This window comes from Manihot esculenta, chromosome 1 (genome assembly GCF_001659605.2).
Source record: "Manihot esculenta cultivar AM560-2 chromosome 1, M.esculenta_v8, whole genome shotgun sequence".
In the NCBI taxonomy this organism is placed as follows: domain Eukaryota; kingdom Viridiplantae; phylum Streptophyta; class Magnoliopsida; order Malpighiales; family Euphorbiaceae; genus Manihot; species Manihot esculenta.
Window position 1 is genome coordinate 30,460,275 of NC_035161.2, and position 24,726 is coordinate 30,485,000.

At 43.2% G+C, this 24,726-nt stretch overlaps 1 protein-coding gene across 4 annotated transcripts; it reads right to left on the reverse strand.

Moving 5' to 3' along the window:
* Positions 1 to 5: 5 nt before the first annotated feature.
* LOC110630768 (amino acid transporter AVT6A) lies at positions 6 to 4,628 on the reverse strand. Of its 4 annotated transcripts, XM_043957155.1 has the most exons (7): positions 4,373 to 4,626; positions 3,930 to 4,057; positions 3,318 to 3,832; positions 2,942 to 3,094; positions 2,416 to 2,619; positions 1,396 to 1,861; positions 6 to 543 (listed from the first exon to the last, which is right to left on the reverse strand). In XM_043957155.1, exons 3-7 carry the CDS (start codon positions 3,736 to 3,738, stop codon positions 405 to 407), a joined length of 1,383 nt encoding a protein of 460 aa, XP_043813090.1. In that variant the 5' UTR covers positions 3,739 to 3,832; positions 3,930 to 4,057; positions 4,373 to 4,626; the 3' UTR covers positions 6 to 404. The 4 variants fall into 4 exon arrangements, with proteins under 4 accessions (XP_043813090.1, XP_021634059.1, XP_021634041.1 ...); XM_021778367.2 differs by having other exon boundaries at positions 3,318 to 3,810; positions 3,930 to 4,628; XM_021778349.2 differs by having other exon boundaries at positions 3,318 to 3,855; positions 3,930 to 4,627.
* Between the last annotated feature and the right edge of the window lie 20,098 nt (positions 4,629 to 24,726).

Sequence of the window (24,726 nt, forward strand, 5' to 3'; positions counted from 1 at the left end):
TCAGATAACTCATAATCCAAAAACATCTTATTTAAAGTAAATAAATATCTAATATGCAATATCACACTGACAATGTATAATATTATATTCAGCTAGCAAGATGCGCTGCAGATATATTTATATGTCTTCATTTCTACAGTCTCATTCTTTTCCACAAAATTAAAACCCAAAACAAACCACAAACCACCAAATATAACGACGCACAGAGTATAAGGGGTCCAGAAGTCTTGAGAGACCATTGCTGTCTTCAGCAAAATGCATATACACATATATCCGAGTGTCTTATTAAACTTCATTACACTTCCTGGAGAAGTTGCAATGGAAAAGATTCTGCCAATCAAGGTCTCTTAGCTAAAAGATGACCAATTCTTGATTCATTTCACAGTATGGATTAACATGCCAGATCATTCACGAGGTGAAGAATTCTTTTTAATCAACGCAAATGCATCGCTATAAATGGCCACCAAATTTGAGAACACGGCAAGGACAATCATGAAAATACACAATATCTTGTCCTTCTTCGTTGCTATGTTGTGGCGATCCCTGCAACGAAAAGGTAGAACATTTATGATCAGCACTTCATGTTTCAGCTAAAATTAGAATACAATCAGAAAAACTCGCCCTTTCAACAACAATTCTATATCATTGGCTCAAACATCATGCAATCTATGATAAATTCTTATTATTAAGGTCTTACAATAAATCCCAACTGACTAATTGCAAATGCTGTTAATACAAATCGCCAGAGTAACAATAATGAAAATAATAAAACTACTGGTTTTCATTCTCAGTTCTAACCAGTTCACAAATTATAGCAACCTTTGTTCTGCTTTCTTTTTTTGAATCAGCACTTTGTTATTATCAATAAAAAATGAGCTTCGAAAATATTAAAAGTGAGACATTAAATAAAAATTCTAATCTGCAAACCTAAGCCATATTTACAATACGGTCACCAAAATGATTATTCAGCATATGGTTGCAAGAGTTGAGATTTTAAAAACAAAGAGACTCGACCACGAATATGAACTCATCTTTGTGATTATTAACACAAATGGCGGTACCATACAGACTAACAGTTATGTGTGGTTTGACGGCAGGTGGCAATTTCAAGGTTTTTTGCACAGAAATACGATGAAGCATTCAGAAGTGTGTTCAAACAACTAAAAGTTTCAAAGCACTTCTGTACGTCACAAATTGGCACTACACATTCAGTGTGATTAGTCCATTATTTTCTGTTCTATTATTAGCTTATTTCACTTCATATGAAATTACAAGCCAACTAGTTGCTCTTATTTCAAAACATGGAAGACCTCTAAATTTTTATTTACAAAGTATTGCATAATCAACCATAAAAAGTGAAAACTTGCTAATAAAGTAATTAGGTTGTAAAAGTACCTAAGAGTGATTGAAGCAGGAAAAATGAACCCAAGGCAAACAGCTGCAGTTGCTCCAGTGAATTGGAAAGCATCCCAGATGCTTGGAATGAAATTAGCACCCAAGAATATCAGAGCAATTAGCCCAATGGTGATTGATGCAAATCTCATATTTTCCTGACACAAAGGTCGTGCTGAGGGAAATAGGAGGCCATCCAAGTTGAGCCGCAAGGGATAGAAGACAATTGGGAATACAAGCATGAGATGAGCAGCATAACTAACGCGAACAGCATCATTAAGCAGGGAACTGTAAGGAATGCCAAGGTCAGTATCAAAGTTCGCAAGCACATCATCAAGGGTTCCATCACCAAAAAGAAGGAATCCAAAAATGCTGGTCATTATATATACAGTTGAGCATAAGGCAAGTGCTGTTCGCACGACTGCTTTTATCTGAGTGGAGTCCTCAAGTTCATTATCTATGCTGTGAACTGCAATTGAAGCACAAAACACAACACCAATTTAAAATTCTAACTCTTAAATTGACAAGATATTATCAGACAAACTTAATTAAGTCATATTTATCAACACCATTGATTCAAATGTGTTCATGTGTAAACTAATACTAAGTTCTGATAAAAGACATCACAATGAGTACTCTGAATTCCTGGTGATTTTAACAAATACAAACCTAGGCCAGGGAAAAATATAGAATAAGTCAACTTCACAACTATTAGCTTTGTTGTTTGTCATAAATAGAAAAGCAGCCTAATTATTTAAGAAATGATTTTGAACTTCAGATTATAGAAGAACATGTTTCACAAAGCAAACACACTTGGATACAGCTTGGGAAGAACTGGGGCTAAACTGAAGCAAATTGCTTGTAATCAGGAAATATTAATGGTGTCTAATCAGATATTTATTGAATAATGAAAGCATCATTACTTTGCTGGTACTATCTGAATATTAATCAACCTATCATCCCACTTATATTGTTTGTCAATTTTAGGAAGAAGAGGATTCAGGGAATTATAACTTTGCATACCATTGTAGTGGCAGATGTATGCAGTGACGAGAACAGGGACTACAGTGAAGAGTTCCCAAAATGAAGTCAGATCTGTAACATTGGGTAGTAATCTGGGCATCATTATGCTTCCATTTATCAACTTGATAACTGTGATTCCCACAGTGATCACAAGAAACACAACTGCTAGAGCAACTGATAAGGCAGATGTGTATCTTAAAGAATCTGCAAACACAAAATGGCAATGATCAATCTCCATAATACATTAGTAACTACAAGTTGTATAAGCATTAAATTACTGAAAATGATAAGAATTCCTATCACATGCCAAAGCAAATGACTAAAACTGAAAGGTTACTAATAAAATAGATCATCAGGCCTCAATTCTACATACAAGAACAAGAAGCGGGATAAAGAATCATTGGTTTAATTAGATTGATAATACACACACGAGAAACCAAGAAAGGAGGTAACACTATTCTCAAGAAAGAAAAAAGAGAAAGAAGGTAACACATCAACCACTTTTTGATTAAGAAACAATACTAACCAATTCGCTTAAAGCAAGCAAGCGGCGAAAATATAGCAAGTGTTGTGACAAGAAGGATAAAGAATCGTCCAGTCCACCAATGTTCTCCAAACCATCCTTCAAGCACACCGGCATGGTGAACTCCACTCGAAGATGTTCCAGACAACACATCACCTTCAAATGAACAAAGAGAGAAACATTTAACAACTTCAATCCTAGCCACAAACATGAAAAACCATTTTCACCATATATTCAAAACGAGAAAAATAAATCAAACAAGTTTCCTGTAAATATTGACATATTGATCAAATTAGGCGGACTGTCAGAAACACATATAAGAAAATATTATACACACGAATACTAAATTTATAAGGCAAATAGAGTAATGAAAGCATACCAATAATAATCATGTACACGATGAGTACCCCAATGTTGTTGATTAAAACAGCTAGTTGCAACAGTATCCTTCCGTACTTTCCAAAGGCATCACCCATAAGTCCTCCATATGAAGCACTCTTCGCTGCCCTGCTAAACCTAAGCAACAGCTCAATTGAAGCCTCTGTCAAGAAGGCCATAAAGATGATCATAGCAACCCCAAGGCCAAGGCCTAACACTTTCATGGTGGCAGGCAGTGCCATGATTCCAGCACCAACTATGGTAGTTGATAAGTTGAACACTGCTCCAGTAAAGGAAGCTCCATCAAACTCATCAAAACCAACATCCTCTTGCCTTTTAGGCAACAAGGGATCAATCTCATTAACTTGTTTGCTCTTCGTCGACTTTCCCTCATTCTTTGTAGCTTGATTTCCAATCGTCATCTTTTTAATGTCTTAAAACTTCTTCAAATACAGATTTGAAACTTATACAAAATCTACAAAGCAGCTGGTTTCCTGTTGTGTGCAACCAGAATATCTGTAATTCATAAAAACACAAAACTAGATTCACAATTCTGCAATTATTAGAGTTAGAAGATGATACTCGAGTAAATTATAAACCAAATAGTACTAACCGATAAAAGTGAACAGAACCGAATTGGATCTAAAGAAGCTTTTTCAAAGAGCCTTTTAACAGTAACTCAGAATCTTATTAAACTCCCCAACAGCCCGAACAACAAACCGAACTTCTAGATAGCTAGATCTGTTCTAAATGGTAGCAAATCAGTTACGAAATGAGCTAAAATACAACTGATATAAGAAAGCCTGAAAATAAGCTTAGAAATCAACTAATCTGCAATAGAGACAATTGATAACATATAATTGACAACCAAAAACAGGGATTTTTAAGATGAAAGCAAAGAAGAAATCAAACCCAAGCTCCCTAACACTTGTGTTTGTGGATTCAAAGGGATAAAGCTTCAATAATTGAAGATCCAATTAGGAATAAATGAAGATTTAGGCAAAAAGAGAGAATTGACAGAAACCCAAGAATCAAAAACAAGGAAAAGTAGCATACAAGAAAGATTTTGTCAAAGCCCTCAATTCTGGATGCTTAGCTTATAATATATAAAAAAACCAAAAGAGATAGAGCCACACGCAACGACAGAATCTTGCTGAAGAACACGTTTGTATAGAAGGTATATGGACACAGAGAAATTGACCAGAATGCTAAATAAAGTGAAGATTCACAAAACCTCCGGGAATTTTTTTTCTGTTGGAATTACTGTTTGGTTGCGAATTACTGTTTGGTTTGCTGTTGATGACTGTAAAAAAGAAGAAGATTATTATTTTTATTATTAAAAAAAAAAGAGGTGAGTTATTTTTATGGTTGAATTGAAGCAATGACAAGGAATGATGATTCCATTCCAGTCCACCATGATTTTTGTTTGGCACTGATGATTGATTCCCAACTGGAAACTTCCCTCCGTTTAGGATTCAGAGAATGAAATGGAGGGTCCAGTTTTTGTCTTGTTCTTTTTCCCGCTTTGCAGAAATAATTAAATAGTATATCTTTATTTTTTTTAATCAATTGTAATTTCTTTATTTAAATTTGTAAATGAATAAAAATAAAATATTTAGTTAATTTACCTAAAAAATAAAAAGCAAAGTGTTGGAAAATTTTGAAAGCCAAATTTACAATTTATTAAAGTCAAGCGTAAATGTCTACACACTAACATACGCAAACCAAATTTGGAAGCTGTTGGAGGCTAAAAAGCAATAAATCTATATTTTTATTAAAGCTTAAATAAGTTTTAATTTAATATAATATTATTTTTTAATAATAAAATTTTATTTTTAAATTTAAAATATTAAAATTAATATTTTAATTAATAAAATTTCTTTGAAAAATGTGTAAAAATAGTAAATAATTTTTAAAATTATAAAAATAAAACTTTATTATTAAAAAAATAATATTACATTAAATTAAGACTTATTTAATTTAATAACAGTTGGATCTCGAACTCCCAATCCTTATTAACCCATAAGAGTGTCTGGCCAAAATCTTATGACAACGCAGCACACTGGTCCACTTTTATGGGTGCAGTCCGAGCCCCAAGCTAACAGGTCTGACCTAACACGGTTAGAATTCAAAAAGTCCAAATCTATCTTACTCGATTTGATGGGTCAGTAGGGCTACAGACCATTATGCATTCAAGCCCATACAGATACCGGAGGGAATTAAATGGTCGTCTGACAATTGAAAAAAGAGAACGTCCGTACATAAGATCGTGTATAATAATAACACGTCACTAGAAAATAAAAAGAAAGGGATATAGCAAAGAAAGGGGAAAAAACCGAAAGAGGGGAGCTTACTTAGACAGACCCTTATCCCAAACTTCTATTGGATTTCAGCTCAACAATTGGCATCGTCTGTGAGAACGAATGAGATCTTTTCGTCACCAGAGTTCTCACCCTCATTACACCCACTAAGATCCACATAGTCAATCACGGTGAAAATTACACTAGAAACACCCCAAACGATTTGAGCTCTGCTTGAGAAGGACCGTAATTCTCATTTTCTAGCTCTGTGGTGCCACGAGACGGTGAAAAACCCAAGAATCACCACCTACGTCAAAATCAAAAAGCCACACGGTGAAAGTCGAATAGAGGCAGATGCCAATATAAAGAGAAAGGGAAATGCAGGGGTGATTCACAAATCATGAAAGAAAGGCGTCATAGTTAAGTTGCACGGTCACTTCTTTAGCTCAAAGTATTTTCATTATCATGATTAGTTATAAAATCAAGATTGTAGATGAAAGCCTTGTGTGTATGAGACTTAACATAATAGTATACTAAAGTAGCTTAAAGGCATGAATTTTAACATGGAAAACATTGAGAAAATGATTATTGGTTTATGCATACTATTGAGAAAAAACTGTAAAATAAATTACGCACATGAACTATTATTTAGTGAATTCTTTAAATCGCATAAAAAGATAGGGTTGGTCAAAATTAATATTTGCATTCACTTGTAATATGCCCTGTGCAAACTTTTACTTTGTAGAAAAATCTTAAAAAGAAATTAAGAAAACCTCAGTGAGGTAGGTGATCGGTCTCAAAATGTAACATCCTCTGGGCCCACAACAATAGATATTGTCCGCTTTGGGTTCGAGGGCCTTGGCCCAGCCTTCCCCTCACGGTTTTGTTTCTAAGGGTTCACGCAAGCGTCCTTCCCCTCAAAACGCGTCTATTGTGGTCTCTTGGGGCTTGTCCTTATAAGGCGTCCCCCCTCCTTACCTCTTTCCGATGTGGAATACTTTCAATCCACCTCATAGGGCTTCTACCCCCCATAAGGCCTGAGCGTCCTCGCTCAGCACACCGTACTCATGAGGCCCAGGCTCTGATACCAATTGTAACATCCTCTGGGCCCACAACAGTAGATATTGTCCGCTTTGGGTTCGAGGGCCTTGGCCCAGCCTTCCCCTCACGGTTTTGTTTCTAAGGGTTCACGCAAGCGTCCTTCCCCTCAAAACGCGTCTACTGTGGTCTCTTGGGGCTTGCCCTTATAAGGCGTCCCCCCTCCTTACCTCTTTCCGATGTGGGATACTTTCAATCCACCTCATAGGGCAAGGGTAGACCAAGAGGTCAGCTAGAGTAATGAAGTCTTATGTATGTAATAGCTAGAATGTGGACATGACGAATTTGTAGAATGATGTAATGTAAAAGTACAGAATAGTTATGTAATGTAATGACCTTGAGGATTAGAGATTGTGCTTGACCCTATGTGTATGATATCCCTTTTAATACATGATCTTAGATGTTTTGTAATGCTTATGTAAACCAACTCAACACATGTTATGCCACCCATTGGGGGCATTGTTGAGGTCCCACAGAGGGGTCATGTTTATGATTATGTTTATATACAGTACATGCACAGGTTGAGTTGGTGTATGAGAGAATGAATGAAAGAAAAGTTTTAATTTTTACGTATGTTGTTGATCATGTATGGGATTAAACAGGTTTACAGGATGCATGTTAGGCTTGCTAAGGATCCCGGCGGCCTTAAGCCGACCTGGATCCTAGCGCCGGTAGCGGTCCGATTCTTGGGTCGTTACACAAAACATGATCGTCGATACTACAAAACCGGCTAAGGAGAAGAAGACCTCAATGAGATAGGTGATCGATCTTGGAACATGACTGCCGGCACCACAAAACTGGCTGAGAAGATGAAACCCTCAGTGAGGTAGGTGACCGGTCTCGGAAAATGATCGGCTGAAAAGATGAAGCCCTCAGTGAGGCAGTTGATCGGTCTTGAAATATGACCGCCGGCACCACAAAACTGGCTGAGGAGAAGAAGATCCCAGTGAGATAGGTGATCGATCTCAAAATATGACCGCCGACACCATAAAACCGGCTGAGAAGATAAAGCCCTCAGTGAAGTAGGTGATCAGTCTTGGAATATGACCGCCGGCACCACAAAACTGGCTGAGGAGAAGAAGCCCTCAGTGAGGTAGGTGACCAGTCTCGGAACATGACCGCCGGCACCACAAAACCAGCTTTGGAGAAGAAGATCCCAGTGAGGTAGGTGACCAGTCTTGGAATATGACCGCCGACACCACAAAACCGACTGGAAAGCGAACACCAACACAGAAAAACAGCATTAATAAAGGCCATAAGCCTCCAAGAGAATAGGTAAAGGGTTGACTCCAACCTCACAAAAAGAGCTCGGATAGCACAAAAATAACACATAAAAACCCAGCTTCGACCTCACATGAAGGATCGGAACACTGGACCACAAATAAAAAATTTGAATCCGACCTCACAAAAGAGCTCGGACCGCAGGATAATGAGACTCCAATCTCACAAAATAGCCAGCATATAAAGAAATTAACCTAAGGCATCCAAATGCCCACTTCATGAAGCAACGTGGCCTAGTGAAGGCTAATTCAAGGCTCATAGTGCCAAAGTGCCACGCTGACCTCAGGAAAATGAGCTCGGTGCCAGTAAGGCCAATAGGCAAATAGAACTAAGGCAAAGTGAATGTAACGACCCGAAAATCAGGCCGCCACCGGCGCTAAGATCCAGATCGGCTTAAGGCCGCCGGGACCCGTAGCAAGCCAAACATACATCCTGTGAACCTGTTTAATCCCATACATGGTCAACAACATACATAAAAATTAAAAACTTTTCTTTCATTCAAACATTTCTTTGCCAAGCCTAGCCTGTGCATGCACAAACATAACATAAACCTCTCATTGGAGTCCTCATCAAATATTCCAATGGGGTAACATAACATAACATAGGCTTGGATTACATAGGCATCATAAAAACATTATATCTCATACAAGACCATGTGTACAGGGAATACAACAGACTCTAGTCAAGCACATTATCAAACTTACATTACATCTCATACTTATACATTACCAACAAACCATGTCCACAGCTAAGCTATTACATAAACTTCTCTTACTCTGATGACTCCTCTAGCTACTCTGCACCTGCAAGACTGGGGTTAGGGGAGAGGGGGTGAGCTATAAAGCCCAATGAGCGAAAACTAAAAATATTTGCTTTAATTCCACCCTTTTTAGGTATATTATTATTCATTTTATTATTATTATGATTCCTCCATTTTTAGGTATATTATTATATAACTTTTTTTTTTCTTATTCATGCTTTCATGGAATGCAACACATCACAGCTAATCACATAAAGGATGGTATTGTCACCATTAGTCCTCAACATCTCCAAATGCCAGGGGCGTAGAATGGGCCTCACTGGTCTTTCTCTTACATAACATAACATTCCAAAGTGCCAGGGGCGTAGAATGGGCCTCGCTGGTCTTTCTCTTACATAGTGCCAGGGGCGTAGAATGGGCCTCGCTGGTCTTCCATAACATATCATCATAACATAACCTCAGAGGACTATGGATCACCCAACAACCATCCACATCAACATCAATTTATGCAATGCAACATATTCGTGAAGTCTAATGCAAACATCCTGAAATATTGCATGGCATAATGATGCATGGGCAATGCTTTATGATTCATTCATTTATTCATTTACTTTAAAACTTAAGGAGTTGTTCCACTCACCTGGTGACTGAAGCTGTAACAACGAACTCTGAACGACTATCTCACAACCGGGGGTCTCGGTTCCTCGGGTCCGAACCTACACAGGTGGACTCAAATGAGGCACCAAACAACAAGAACATAACTCTAAACATACCCCCAAAAACCTCCTAAAAACACCTCAAAACACTCCTAGGAAGCATGCAAGAAAAGGCTGGACAGGGCACTTTTGGCGGCGCCTTCGGCGGCCGAAAGTCCCTCCAGAGACGAAAGTCAGGCAGGTTCGGCGGCACCTTCGGCGGCCGAAACTCCCAGACAGAGACGAAACTCATGCATGTTCGGCGGCACCTTCGGCGGCCGAAAGTCTCGGACAGAGCCGAAACTCCAACTTTCGGGGGCAAGCTTCGGCAGCCTAAAGCTGCCTCTCAAGCCATGTTCGGCGGCCGAAAGTGCCTTTGGCTACCGAACCTGGTTTCTGCCAAAGGGCAGAAACTTTGGCTCCTCAATGCACATTTGCCTCCCAACTCTCACATCATGCATATACTTCACCCAAATCATGCATACAAGTTCCTAGGGGCCTCAAAACATCAAATACCCCAACTACAACACTTCAAGCATACTCAAACATCATACATTGTTCATCAAAACATAAAAACCCATAAACTCATCAACAAGCCTAAACATGCATCTCTACCCATAAAACAACTTAAAACTTACTTAAAACACATGAGGAGCTTAAGATCGGCTCTTACCTCTTGAAGATCGAGGGTTGAGGAGATCTAAACTTGGAGATGGGAGAAGTTCCAACTTTTGGTCTCCAAGCTCCAAAACTCGTTCTAAGCTCAAAGATCTTCAAGACCAAAGTTATAAACTTGTAAAGATCATGGAGAAAGGAAGGAAAAACTCAAGATTGGGGAAGGATGGCGGAATGCTCACCTTGGCCGAAATGGGGAGAAAAAGCTCGCCCATTTTCGGCTAAGGGACTCTTTTATAGGTGGCTGGCCAGGCCACGTTCGGGGGCCGAATGTGCCTCCGCATCCATGCAATGTTCGGCGGCCGAACTTGACTTTCGGCGGCCGAACCTGAACTTCCCTAACTCATGCTTTCGGGGGCCTAACGTGCCTCCAAAACACATGCATGTTCGGCGGCCGAACTTGAATTTCGGCGGCCGAACCTGGGTTTTCCTCCAATGCTATTTTCATGCAAAACTTATTTAGTTTCATACTTTAAAACCATTAAAATCATGAAAACATTTTATAAAACATGTCTTTACCCTTCTAGAAGTTCCCGACATCCGAAATTCCACCGGACGGTAGGAATTCCGATACCGGAGTCTAGCCGGGTATTACATTCTCCCCCCCTTAAGAACATTCGTCCCCGAATGTTCCTCAACTAGTACATGCATAACATAAAACATAACATACATACTAAACACATAGAACACATAGATACTAACCTCTAAAAGAGATGGGGATACTGTTGGAGCATGGACTCCCGTGTCTCCCAGGTACATTCTTCTATATTGTGGTGGTTCCAAAGGACTTTCACCATCGGGATTTCCTTGTTTCTTAGCTTTCTGATCTGGGTGTCTATGATCCGCACTGGCTGCTCAACATAGGTGAGATCCTCTTGGATCTCCACATCAGGCTCACTAAGAACCTTGCTCGGATCTGACACAAACTTCCTCAACATGGAAACATGGAAAACCGGATGGATTCTTGCCATTGAAGCAGGTAAGTCCAGCTTGTACGACACATTCCCAATCTTTTGCAAGATTTCAAAGGGTCCGATGTATCGTGGGGCTAGCTTACCTTTCTTCCCGAACCTAACCACTCCTTTCATTGGAGACACCTTAAGCAATACCAGATCCCCCTCCTGAAACTCTACTAGTCTTCTGCGGATGTCTGCATAACTCTTCTGTCTGCTTGCAGCAGTCTTGATTCTTTCTCTGATTATGGGTACCACCCTGCTAGTGATCTCTACTAACTCAGGCCCTGCCAAGGCCTTTTCTCCAACTTCCTCCCAGCAAACAGGTGATCTGCACTTCCTTCCGTACAAAGCTTCATATGGAGCCATCCCGATGCTAGCATGATGGCTGTTGTTGTAGGCAAACTCCACCAAAGGTAGATGCTGCCTCCAAGAACCGCCAAAGTCCAGCACACACATCCTAAGCATATCCTCTATAGTCTGGATGGTCCTTTCTGACTGTCCATCAGTCTGGGGGTGGAAGGCAGTACTGAAATCCAACCTAGTACCCATGGCATTCTGCAGACTCCGCCAAAATCTGGAGGTGAACTGGGGCCCTCTATCAGACACTATCGAAACAGGAACCCCATGCAGCCTGACAATCTCATCCACATACACCTGCGCCAACTTGTCCACAGAGTAGCCACTCCTGACAGGGATGAAGTGAGCAGATTTGGTGAGTCTGTCCACAATCACCCATATGGAGTCCAATCTGTTGGACGTCGCCGGTAACCCTACTACGAAGTCCATAGCTATGTTTTCCCATTTCCATTCTGGAATCGGTAGTGGGTTAAGCATTCCAGCTGGCTTCTGATGTTCTAGCTTCACCCTCTGACACACTTCGCAGGCTGACACGAACTGTGCCACTTCTTTCTTCATCGCTGGCCACCAATAAACTTTCTTCAAATCTTGATACATTTTGGTGGCTCCGGGGTGAATGCTGTATCTTGCATTATGAGCCTCTCTCATAATGTCTCCTTTTAGCCCTATGTCATCTGGTACACATAATCGACTCCCATAGCGGAGGATCCCCTTGTTGTCAAATCTGAACTCATCATCCTTGCCTGACTGAACAGTCCTGGCAATCTTCACTAACTCGGGGTCCTCATGCTGTTTCTGAGCGACTTGCTCAAGGAACACGGGTGTCACTTTCATCTGGGCCAACAAGGCACCTGTACCCGACAACTCTAACTGTAGCCCTTCTTCGATGAGCTTGTAGAACTCCTTTACTACTGGTCTTCGTTCTGCTGTGATGTGGGATAGACTGCCGAGTGATTTCCGGCTTAAGGCATCAGCTACAACATTAGCCTTACCCGGATGATACTGAATCTTGCAATCATAGTCACTTAGCAGTTCTACCCATCTTCTCTGTCTCAAATTCAAATCTCTTTGACTCAGGATGTACTGCAGGCTCTTATGATCTGTAAAGATCTCACATTTTACCCCATAGAGGTAGTGCCTCCACATCTTGAGTGCAAAGATTACTGCTGCCATCTCAAGGTCATGTGTGGGGTAATTCAACTCATGCTTCTTTAGCTGTCTAGAAGCATAAGCAATCACCCTCTCATTCTGCATAAGCACACATCCCAGTCCCACACGGGACGCATCACAAAAGACTGTAAAGTCCTCTCCACTAGATGGCAGTGCTAACACTGGTGCTGAAGTCAACCTCTTCTTAAACTCTTCAAAACTCTCTTCGCACTGGTCGGTCCACAGAAATTTCTGATTCTTCCTGGTTAGTCTGGTCAGAGGAGCTGCTATCTTTGAGAAGTCCTGAACGAACCTCCTGTAGTAACCTGCCAAACCCAAGAAACTCCTGATCTCCGTCACTGAAGTGGGTCTAGGCCAGTTAACCACAGTCTCTGTCTTCTTGGGGTCTACCTCTATCCCATTCTCTGACACTACATGCCCCAAGAACGAAATGCTCCTTAGCCAGAACTCACATTTAGAGAACTTGGCATACAAGCCATGTTCCCTCAAAGTCTGCAAGACCAACCGCAGATGATGGGCATGATCTGCTGCATTCCTGGAATACACTAAGATATCATCTATGAAGACAATAACGAAGTGATCCAGGTATTGGCTAAATACTCTGTTCATGAGATCCATGAATGCTGCAGGGGCGTTTGTTAACCCGAACGACATCACCAGGAACTCAAAATGCCCATATCTGGTCCTGAATGCTGTCTTTGGCACATCTTCATCTCTGATCCTCAGCTGATGATACCCAGATCTCAGATCTATTTTGGAGAAACAACCTGCTCCTGCTAGCTGGTCGAATAGATCATCGATCCTAGGCAACGGGTACTTGTTCTTGGTAGTAACCTTGTTCAACTGTCTATAGTCGATACAAAGTCTAAGGGATCCATCCTTCTTTTTCACGAACAACACTGGAGCACCCCAAGGTGAGGCACTCGGTCGGATGAAACCCTTGTCTACCAGCTCTTGCAACTGTTCTTTAAGCTCCTTCAGCTCTGCTGGCGCCATCCTGTAGGGAGGGATAGAGATCGGTCTGGTTCCTGGCATCAATTCTATTTCGAATTCTATCTCCCTAGGAGGCGGTAAACCTGGCAGCTCGTCTGGGAAAACATCTAAGAACTCTCTAACCACAGGCACCGAGGCGGGCTCTCTGACATCTCTGTCTAGCTCTCTCACATGAGCTAGATAACCCTGACAACCCCTCCTGAGCAGCCTACGAGCCTGTAGGGCTGATATCAAACCTCTAGGTGTACTCCCCCTGTCTCCTCTAAAGACGACCTCTGACCCATCCTGACATCTGAACTTAACTACCTTGTCTCTGCAATCCAAGGTAGCACCATGGGTAGATAGCCAATCCATCCCTAGAATGACGTCAGAATCTGTCAAGTCTAGAACCACTAGGTCGGCGGATAGGCATCTTCCCTCTATGAAAACTGGACTGTACTGGCAGACTGACTCTGCCACTGACGGGTCACATTTGGGTCCGCTGACCCATAGGGGACACTCTAACCCAGAGACCATCAAACCCAACCTCTCGACCGCTCTCGGAGAAACAAAAGAATGGGATGCACCCGGGTCCATTAAGGCATAAACATCTGAACAACCAATGATGATATTACCTGACACCACGGTGTTGGATGCGTTTGCCTCCTGCTGTGTCATTGTGAAGATCCGTGCTGGAGCTGACGGACCTTCCCCTCTGTAAACTGATGAAGAAGAGGCTGACCCTCTCCCTCGGCCTCTGCCACTAGCCTGTGTTGCGGCTGAAGCTGCTGGCTGTGCTACACTACCCGAAGTTGTCTGCTGGGGCTGTGCCGTAGGAACTGCTCTCGGACATTCCCAAGACATATGTCCCTCTTGCCCACACCTGTAGCAGGCTGTCGTCCCAAACCGGCATATCCCCCTGTGTAGCTTACCACACCTTGCACACACTGCATTATCAGCACCAGAGCTTGAGCCTCCTCCTAATCCCAGACCTGATTTGATCTTGCTCCAGAACTTATTCTTCTTTGGTTTCTTAGCGGTACTGCCCCACTTCTTACTAGCTGAACTCAAGGATGAAGGGTCTATCCTTCCCCCACCTGGGGTCTTAGAACCAGAAGGTTGTGCCACAGACTGCTTAACTTTTCCCTCTATTACGGCACTAGCCTCCATTCTCCTGGCCATGTCTATAATGGCATGGAAACTTTCTCTATCAGCTGACTGAATCAAAGAGGAATACCTGGAATTGAGCCTCATGATATACCTCCTCGATTTCTTCGGATCTGTGTCCAGATGTTGCCCAGCAAACGGCAACAACTCTAAGAATCTATCGGTGTACTCATCGACACCCATCTCATCTGTCTGCTTCAGCTGTTCAAACTCAATCACCTTCAGCTCCCTGGAACTGTCAGGGAAAGCCCATCCTGCGAATTCATTCGCAAACTCCTCCCATGACAAACTGTCCACCTTTGGTTTCACATAGTTCTTGAACCACTCTCGTGCCTTCTTGCATTTCAGAGTGAAACCAGCCATCTGAATGGCTCTACTGTCATCAGCCCCTATCTCATCTGTAATTGTTTTGACCTTCTCCAGGTACACAAACGGATCATCACCGGTATCAAACTGGGGAGCACCCAACTTCATATAGTCGGTCATCTTGGCCTTGCTCCCTCCAGATGAGGTAGGTTGAGGTCTTTGGTTTTCTGTAACTGCGGTTTCTGCTGGTGGTGGAGGTGCGGCATCCCCTGGGATAGGGTTTGCTGTGCCTGGATGGAAGGATGGAGGTGGGTACATAGGGTACTGCGGATACTGTGGGTAAAAAGGTGGGTATGGCATGTGAGAAGGGTAAGGATTAACACTGGGGTAATCCGATGTACCTCCCATCGAATACCCGGGGTATGGTGAAAAAGGTGGGTACTGGGGTGGTGGAATAAACCCCGAGGCCTGAGTGCCTCCCTGAGACTCACCCATGCCCTCTTCTGGCATGCTCACACCAAGACTACCATCCCTCCTCTGGTCCACATCCATCTCTTCTCCCACATCCACTGACCTGCCTCCTTGAACCGTTCCTCTTACTGATCTGTTTCTACCCAGATCCAGAGATCTTCTAGGATCTCCCACTGCTCTGTCTCTGTGGGACCTACTTGACATTGCCCTTGGCAATGCTGGAGGACGGGCGCTCGTGCCCTCATCCTCCGGTGGTACTCTAGCCAATCTAGCTGATCGACGAGTTCCTCGCATTCTGTTTACTGAAAAACAGCACAGATAACAAAACATTAGCATCCAATGGTTCATGTGGAAACACATGAACCCACATCATATATGTAATACCCGGCTCGAATCCGGCACCGGAATTTCTGTTGTTTGATGGAATCCGGGGTGTTGGGATTCTATATAAGGGTAGGAATTATGTTTTCTAAAGTGTTATGATGTGTTTTCTGGGTTTACAGTGTGATAGGTTGGAGTTGAGTGAACCAAGGCAGAGGAGCTAAGTTCGGCCGCCGAAGATAAGTTCGGCCGCCGAAAGTGCCCAATGTTTGGCTTCCGAAGTTCAGGTTCGGCCCCCGAATGTTGCATGGTTTTGCATGCGATTCGGCAGCCGAAGCTGTGTTGGTCAGCCAGCTTTTGAGCCATCCTTAGTCAGCATTGTGGACAGGTGTTATGTCCAACTTGTTGCCAGAAGTTGGCCACGTCTCCCTTGGTTTATTTGCTGAGTTTGAGCAGCTCATGCACAAGTTTGCTCGTTTACCAAGTTGTGAGGGTTTGAAGCAAAAAGTGAGTTTGAGAGAGTTTGAGAGTGTGAGAGGAGGTGATCCGTTTTCCCTTGTTCAGAGTGTGTAGCTTCTTACTTCAGGAGGTAAGTGATGTTCTTGAATATGTTTTCCTGAAGGGTTGAAGTATGCTTAGGTTATTCATGATAGTTTTGATGAGTTATGCATGGATACATGGTTATGTGTTATGTTTGATTTGTTGTTTGGGGTTATTAGCTAGTTTTGGACCCCTGTGATCATATACTTATGTATATGTGTGTTGAGGAGTTGGGATATGCATGTTTGGAGTTGTTAAAGGGAAGGAGGAGATGTTTGCCGTTGAAGCTGAGTTCTGGATGAACTCAGGTTCGGCAGCCGAAGGTTCATTCGGCCGCCGAACCTCTTGCATGGTGGCTTAGTTGCCACAGCTTGCCCCCGAGTGTTTTTGTATGTTCGGCTCTGTTTGGGGGATTCGGCCGCCGAAGGTGCCGCCGAAGGTGCTTGAGTTTCGTCTCTGGAGAGGACATTCGGCCGCCGAACCTGCCGCCGAAAGTGTTCTGTCCAGCTTTTCTTTTACATGTTTTGCATGAGTTTTAAAGTAAGATTAAGGGGTTTTCTTGGGTAGTGTAAGAGAGGTATTCTTACGATAGTTTGGTCCCTCATTTGAGTCTTTATGTGTGACAGACCAGAGGAACCAGAGAGAGCAGCAGTGAGTACTGCTCCAGAGTTTCAGAGCCTGCAGAGTCAGTCAGTCCAGATAGCCGGAGGTGAGTGGAACTAAACTTATGACTTTTAAATGAACCACAAACTGCTTTTCGCATATCTCATGCATCATGATTATGCCATAGGGTGATTGCATTAGTATCCACGAATATGTTGCATTGCATTATTATTTGATGATGTGAGTAAATGCTGAATGATCCAATAGTCTCAGACAGGAAGTCCAGGAGCCTTTGACTACGCCCTGGCACGTATAGCAAAGACCAGGAGCCTTTGACTACGCCCTGGCAGGTATATAGCAAAGTCCAGGAGCCTTTGACTACGCCCTGGCAATGGTAAGTTCACAGGTGTTATATACACATATACATATATGACAGGAAGACCAGGTGCTCGATTCTACGCCCTGGCACAGAGTTACTGGGACTATGTGGTGACAGGTTTACTCTTGATGTGGCTTGTCTGTGATATGGTGCATTTCATGAGATCATATTTTACTGAGATGTTTTACTGTTCTACTCACTGGGCTATAGAGCTCATCCCACTCCCTTAACCCCAGTTTTGCAGGTTCAGTGTACAGGGACAGTCCAGCAAAGTACAGGAAGAGTAAAGAGATCTGTAATAGCGTAGAGTGGACATGTAATCTTAAAGAGATGTAATAGTTGTTGCTTGACCTAGTGACCTAGTGATGTATGTTTTGTACATGATCTGTATATGTATATATGTTTTCCTGTATGTGAAAACCAGGCTTAACAGGTATGAGATAGCCCATCTAGAGCAAGCTCTAGTCAGGGATACAGAGTACAGAGTACATGAGTACAGAGTACAGAGATAGTGCATGCACAGGTTAAGCCTTGGTTCAGAAAAGAGTTTTATTTTCACATAATATGTATGATCATGTATGAGGTTTACAGGTACACAGAGAGTATAGCAGGCTTGCTACGGGTTCTGGCGGCCTTAAGCCGACCTGAATCCTAGCGCCGGTGACGGTCCATTTTGGGGTCGTTACAGATTAGTATCAGAGCCCTAGGTTCACATGATCGGACCTATAGAGACAGTGTTGGGCTCAGACAGGTTAGAAGTGGTCAAGCACAATAGGAAATCATGTCCACTAGGATAGGGTCTTGAGTCCTATCTGCTATGATATGATATGCCATGAGTGTTGTATATGTATGATTGATATGTGATGTTTATGTGCTAAAGTGGTATGTTATATGTTGTGTTTCCAGAGTAAAGATGCGAGGAACTCGTCGATCAGCTCGATTGACTGGAGTCCCACCAGAGAATGAGAGCCCAGCTGCTCGTCCTCCTGCATTGCCAAGGGCAAGGTCTCAGAGATCTAGCAGGGAAGGTACGTCAATAGACCCTAGAAGGTCTGTCGACGAGAGCAGAAGAGGAACAGCTAGGGGAGGTAGATCAGAGGAAAGGAGGGATGATCAGTCTAGAGATGACAGCATGGGTATAGGCAGTTTTGAGGAAGGTATGGGAGAATCTATGGGCGGTGGTCAGGCCTCAGGATTTGAGTATCCAGCTGTGTTTCAGGATCCAGAGTATCCGATAGAGGGTATGTCGGAGTACTCTCGCTTTGACCCATATCCTACATATATGCCATATATGCCATATCCTCATTATTACCCATCATATCCACCATATCCTATGTATCCACCCTCCCCTATACATCCAAGTGCAGCACACCCAGAAATAAATGAACCAGTACCTCCACCACCACAAACAGAACCAGTAGCCCCTGTTGTTGACAGACATGAACCTAGCTCATCTGGAGGTAAAGTCCAAATGACGGAGTATTTGAAATTGGATGCTCCTAAATACAATACGGGAGATGATCCATTTGATTACCTCAGAGCAGTTAGGATGATCACCAGTGAATTGGGAGCAGATGATAGGAGAGCCATTGAGATGGCAGGTTTCACAATAAAATGCAAGAAGGCCAGAGAATGGTTTAAGAATTATGTGGAGCCTCGAATGGACAGTATGTCATGGGAAGAGTTTGCCAATGAGTTTGCAGGGTGGGCTTTTCCTGACAGTTCGAGGGAAATGAAAGTAATTGAATTTGAACAGTTGCGACAAACAGATGAGATGAGTGTTGATGCATTCACAGATAAGTTCCTGGATTTGCTTCAGTACGTGGGTCAAGCCTATGATACTGATCAGAAGAAAGCAAGGAGATATACCATGAGACTTCATCCTAGGTATTCTTCTTTGATCCTTCCAGCAGAGAAGGAGAGTTTTCACTCGATAGTGGACGCAGCCAGGAAAATGGAAGCTAGTGCCAATATTCAGAAACAGTCAAAGGCACAGGCTTCGGGTTCTAAAGCTCCCACACCAAGCAGTAAAAGATGGGATAGAGCAAAAGGAACAAAGAGTAAGTTCTGGAGTAAAGTTAAGTCAGGTCTGGGAATAGGTAGTGGCTCAAGCTCTGGCACAGCTCCAGTCTGCAGACGATGCGGAAAACCACATGGAGGAGTTTGTCGGTTGGGATCTACAGCTTGTTTTCGATGTGGACAGGAAGGGCATATTGCTCGGGATTGTCCGCAGATGACTTTTGCACCATCCCAGCAGATGAGTTCAGGCAGTGTGGTACAGCCAGTTGTACGGCCAGCAGCTCCAGTCATGCCTCAGACGAGTGGCAGAGGTAGAGGGAGAGGGGTAGCCTCTACTTCAGCAGCAGGTTCCCGAGGTGGAAATCCAGTAGCCCCAGCACGGATTTTCACAGTGACACAGGAGGAGGCTAACACGTCGAACACAGTGGTGTCAGGTAATCTCATCATTGGGTGTTCAGATGTGTATGCTTTGATGGACCCCGGTGCTTCTCATTCCTTTATTGCTTCGAGAGCCATAGAGAGATTGGGTTTGATCAGTTCTGAGTTAGAGTATCCTCTCTGGGTCAGTGGACCTAGATGTGACCCATCAGTGGCAGTGTCAGTCTGTCGTTTCAGTCCAGTGTTTATCGAGGGTAGATGCCTTCCAGCTGACCTTGTGGTTCTAGATTTGACAGATTTTGATGTCATTCTAGGGATGGATTGGCTATCTGCATATAGTGCTACGTTGGACTGTAGAGAGAAGTTAGTGAGTCTCAGAGACCAGGATGGGTCAGAGTGTGTCTTCAGAGGAGACAGGAGAGGTACACCCAGAGGTATGATTTCTGCCCTTCAGGCTCGTCGTTTGCTTAGGAGGGGTTGTCAGGGGTTTCTAGCTCATGTGAGAGAGCTAGACAGTCAGGTGAGGGAACCAGCCACAGTACCAGTAGTTCGAGAGTTTCTCGATGTATTCCCAGACGATTTGCCAGGACTACCTCCTGATAGGGAGATAGGGTTTGAAATTGAATTACTGCCAGGTACTAGACCTATCTCTATTCCTCCCTACAGGATGGCGCCAGCTGAGTTAACAGAGTTGAAAGAACAGTTGCAGGACTTGGTAGATAAGGGTTTCATCCGCCCTAGTACCTCACCTTGGGGTGCTCCAGTGCTCTTTGTTAGAAAGAAGGATGGATCCCTCAGACTTTGTATCGACTACAGACAGTTGAACAAGGTCACTATCAAGAATAGGTATCCCTTACCTCGGATTGATGATCTATTTGACCAGCTAGCTGGAGCAGGTTGTTTCTCGAAAATAGATCTGAGATCCGGGTATCATCAGTTGAGAGTCAGAGAGGCAGATGTGCCTAAGACAGCTTTCCGGACCAGATATGGGCATTATGAGTTCTTAGTAATGCCGTTCGGGTTGACTAACGCCCCTGCAGCATTTATGGATCTCATGAACAGGGTATTCAGTGAGTTTCTGGATCACTTTGTCATTGTGTTTATCGATGATATTTTAGTGTATTCCAGAGATGCAGAGGAGCATGCCCAGCATCTGAGGATAGTACTGCAGACACTGAGAGAGCATGGGTTATATGCCAAGTTCTCGAAGTGTGAGTTTTGGTTACGGAGCATTGCCTTCTTGGGACATGTGGTATCAGCAGAGGGTATTGAGGTAGATCCCAAGAAGATAGAGGCTGTAGCGAACTGGCCCAGACCCACGACAGTGACTGAGATTAAAAGCTTTCTGGGACTAGCAGGTTACTACAGGAGGTTCGTTCAGAACTTCTCAAAGATAGCAGCTCCTATGACCAAATTGACTCAGAAGAACCAGAAGTTTGTCTGGTCAGACCAGTGCGAAGAAAGCTTTGAGGAGCTCAAGAGGAGATTGACATCAGCACCAGTGTTAGCTCTGCCTGTTAGTCATGAGGATTTCACAGTGTTCTGTGATGCATCTCGAGTGGGATTGGGTTGTGTATTGATGCAGAGGGATAAGGTGATTGCTTATGCTTCTAGACAGTTGAAGAAGCACGAATTGAATTACCCTACCCATGACCTAGAGATGGCAGCAGTTATCTTTGCACTTAAGATGTGGAGGCATTACCTCTACGGGGTTAAATGCGAGATCTTCACCGATCACAAGAGTTTACAGTACATCTTAAGTCAGAGAGAGCTGAATTTGCGGCAGAGAAGATGGGTCGAATTGCTCAGTGATTATGATTGTAAGATCCAGTATCATCCGGGTAAGGCGAATGTTGTCGCAGACGCCCTCAGCCGGAAGTCACTAGGCAGTTTATCCCATATAGCAGCAGAGCGGAGACCAGTTGTGATGGAGCTTTATAAGCTCTTTGATGAGGGATTACAGCTAGAGTTGTCTGGGACAGGTGCGTTGATAGCACAGATGAGAGTGACACCTGTGTTTCTGGAGCAGATAGCTCAGAGACAGCATGAGGACCCTGAGTTGATGAAAATTGCCAGGACTGTTCAGTCAGGCAATAGTGCAGAGTTCAGATTTGACAGCAAAGGGATCCTTCGCTATGGGAGTCGAATTTGTGTACCAGATAGGGGCAGTGTGAAAGAAGACATTATGAGGGAAGCTCATAATGCGAGGTATAGTGTTCACCCAGGAGCTACCAAGATGTATCAGGATCTGAAAAGAGTCTATTGGTGGCCAGCCATGAAGACAGAAGTGGCGCAGTTCGTGACAGCCTGTGAGGTTTGTCAGAGGGTGAAATTAGAGCATCAGAAACCAGCCGGAATGCTTAACCCATTACCGATTCCAGAGTGGAAATGGGAGAACATAGCCATGGATTTTGTAGTGGGTTTACCAGTAGCGTCCAACAGGATAGACTCGATATGGGTGATTGTGGACAGACTCACAAAATCTGCTCATTTTCTTCCAGTACGGAGTAACTATTCTGTGGATAAGTTGGCACAGGTCTATCTGGATGAGATAGTGAGATTACATGGAGTTCCAGTGTCTATAGTTTCAGACAGAGGACCTCAGTTTACCTCTCGTTTTTGGCGGAGTCTGCAAAGTGCGATGGGCACAAGATTGGATTTTAGTACTGCTTTCCACCCACAGACTGATGGACAGTCAGAAAGGACCATCCAGACCATAGAGGATATGCTTCGACTATGTGTGTTAGACTTTGGCGGTTCTTGGAGGCAGCATCTACCTTTGGTGGAGTTTGCCTACAATAACAGCCATCATGCTAGCATCGGGATGGCTCCTTATGAAGCTTTGTATGGGAGGAAGTGCAGATCCCCTGTTTGCTGGGAAGAGGTAGGAGAGAAGGCTCTTGCAGGGCCAGAGTTAGTAGACATTACCAGTAGAATGGTGCCCATGATCAGAGAGAGAATCAAAACAGCTCAGAGTAGACAGAAAAGTTATGCAGACGTTCGCAGAAAACAGTTAGAGTTTCAAGAGGGTAATTGGGTATTGCTGAAAGTGTCTCCAATGAAAGGAGTGGTTCGTTTTGGGAAGAAAGGTAAATTGGCTCCACGGTACATTGGACCCTTTGAGGTGTTGCAGAGGATCGGAAATGTGTCGTATAAGCTGGATTTACCTGCTTCTATGGAGAGGATTCACCCGGTATTTCATGTTTCTATGCTACGACAGTTTGTATCAGATCCGAATCAGGTTCTGAGTGAGCCTGAGGTGGAGATTCATACAGATCTCACCTATATAGAGCAGCCAGTGCGGATTCTGGACACGCAGATCAGACAGCTAAGGAACAAGGAGATTCCGATGGTGAAAATTCTTTGGAACCACCATAATCTAGAAGAGTGCACCTGGGAGACGCGGGAGTCTATGCTCCAGCAGTATCCATATTTGTTTTGAGGTTAGTATCCTCCTTGTCTTTTATTTTGTGTTTTAGGAACATCCGAGAACGAATGTTCTTAAGGAGGGGAGAATGTAATACCCGGCTCGAATCCGGCACCGGAATTTCTGTTGTTTGATGGAATCCGGGGTGTTGGGATTCTATATAAGGGTAGGAATTATGTTTTCTAAAGTGTTATGATGTGTTTTCTGGGTTTACAGTGTGATAGGTTGGAGTTGAGTGAACCAAGGCAGAGGAGCTAAGTTCGGCCGCCGAAGATAAGTTCGGCCGCCGAAAGTGCCCAATGTTTGGCTTCCGAAGTTCAGGTTCGGCCCCCGAATGTTGCATGGTTTTGCATGCGATTCGGCAGCCGAAGCTGTGTTGGTCAGCCAGCTTTTGAGCCATCCTTAGTCAGCATTGTGGACAGGTGTTATGTCCAACTTGTTGCCAGAAGTTGGCCACGTCTCCCTTGGTTTTCCTGTATGTGAAAACCAGGCTTAACAGGTATGAGATAGCCCATCTAGAGCAAGCTCTAGTCAGGGATACAGAGTACAGAGTACATGAGTACAGAGTACAGAGATAGTGCATGCACAGGTTAAGCCTTGGTTCAGAAAAGAGTTTTATTTTCACATAATATGTATGATCATGTATGAGGTTTACAGGTACACAGAGAGTATAGCAGGCTTGCTACGGGTTCTGGCGGCCTTAAGCCGACCTGAATCCTAGCGCCGGTGACGGTCCATTTTGGGGTCGTTACAATATACATAGCATATCTCATGGCATATCATACTTTCATTCTAGACAGGACTCTACATCCTATCCTAGTGGACATGATTTCCTATTGTGCTTGACTTTCTATCACCTCTATGAGCCCGACACTCTAGGTCCGACCATATGAACCTAGGGCTCTGATACCACTCTGTAACGACCCAAAAATCAGGCCGCCACCGGCGCTAGGATCCAGATCGGCTTAAGGCCGCCGGGACCCGTAGCAAGCCAAACATACATCCTGTGAACCTGTTTAATCCCATACATGGTCAACAACATACATAAAAATTAAAAACTTTTCTTTCATTCAAACATTTCTTTGCCAAGCCTAGCCTGTGCATGCACAAACATAACATAAACCTCTCATTGGAGTCCTCATCAAATATTCCAATGGGGTAACATAACATAACATAGGCTTGGATTACATAGGCATCATAAAAACATTATATCTCATACAAGACCATGTGTACAGGGAATACAACAGACTCTAGTCAAGCACATTATCAAACTTACATTACATCTCATACTTATACATTACCAACAAACCATGTCCACAGCTAAGCTATTACATAAACTTCTCTTACTCTGATGACTCCTCTAGCTACTCTGCACCTGCAAGACTGGGGTTAGGGGAGAGGGGGTGAGCTATAAAGCCCAATGAGCGGAAACTAAAAATATTTGCTTTAATTCCACCCTTTTTAGGTATATTATTATTCATTTTATTATTATTATGATTCCTCCATTTTTAGGTATATTATTATATAACTTTTTT

Coding starts and splice junctions, on each gene's coding strand:
- LOC110630768 (XM_021778367.2), bottom strand. CDS start 3,738: ATGACGATTGGAAATCAAGCTACAAAGAATGAGGGAAAGTCGACGAAG. Junction 1,862..2,415: donor ATACATCTGCCACTACAATG/GTATGCAAAGTT, acceptor CTTCAATTGCAG/TTCACAGCATAGATAATGAA. Junction 544..1,395: donor CCTGCTTCAATCACTCTTAG/GTACTTTTACAA, acceptor TTTTCGTTGCAG/GGATCGCCACAACATAGCAA.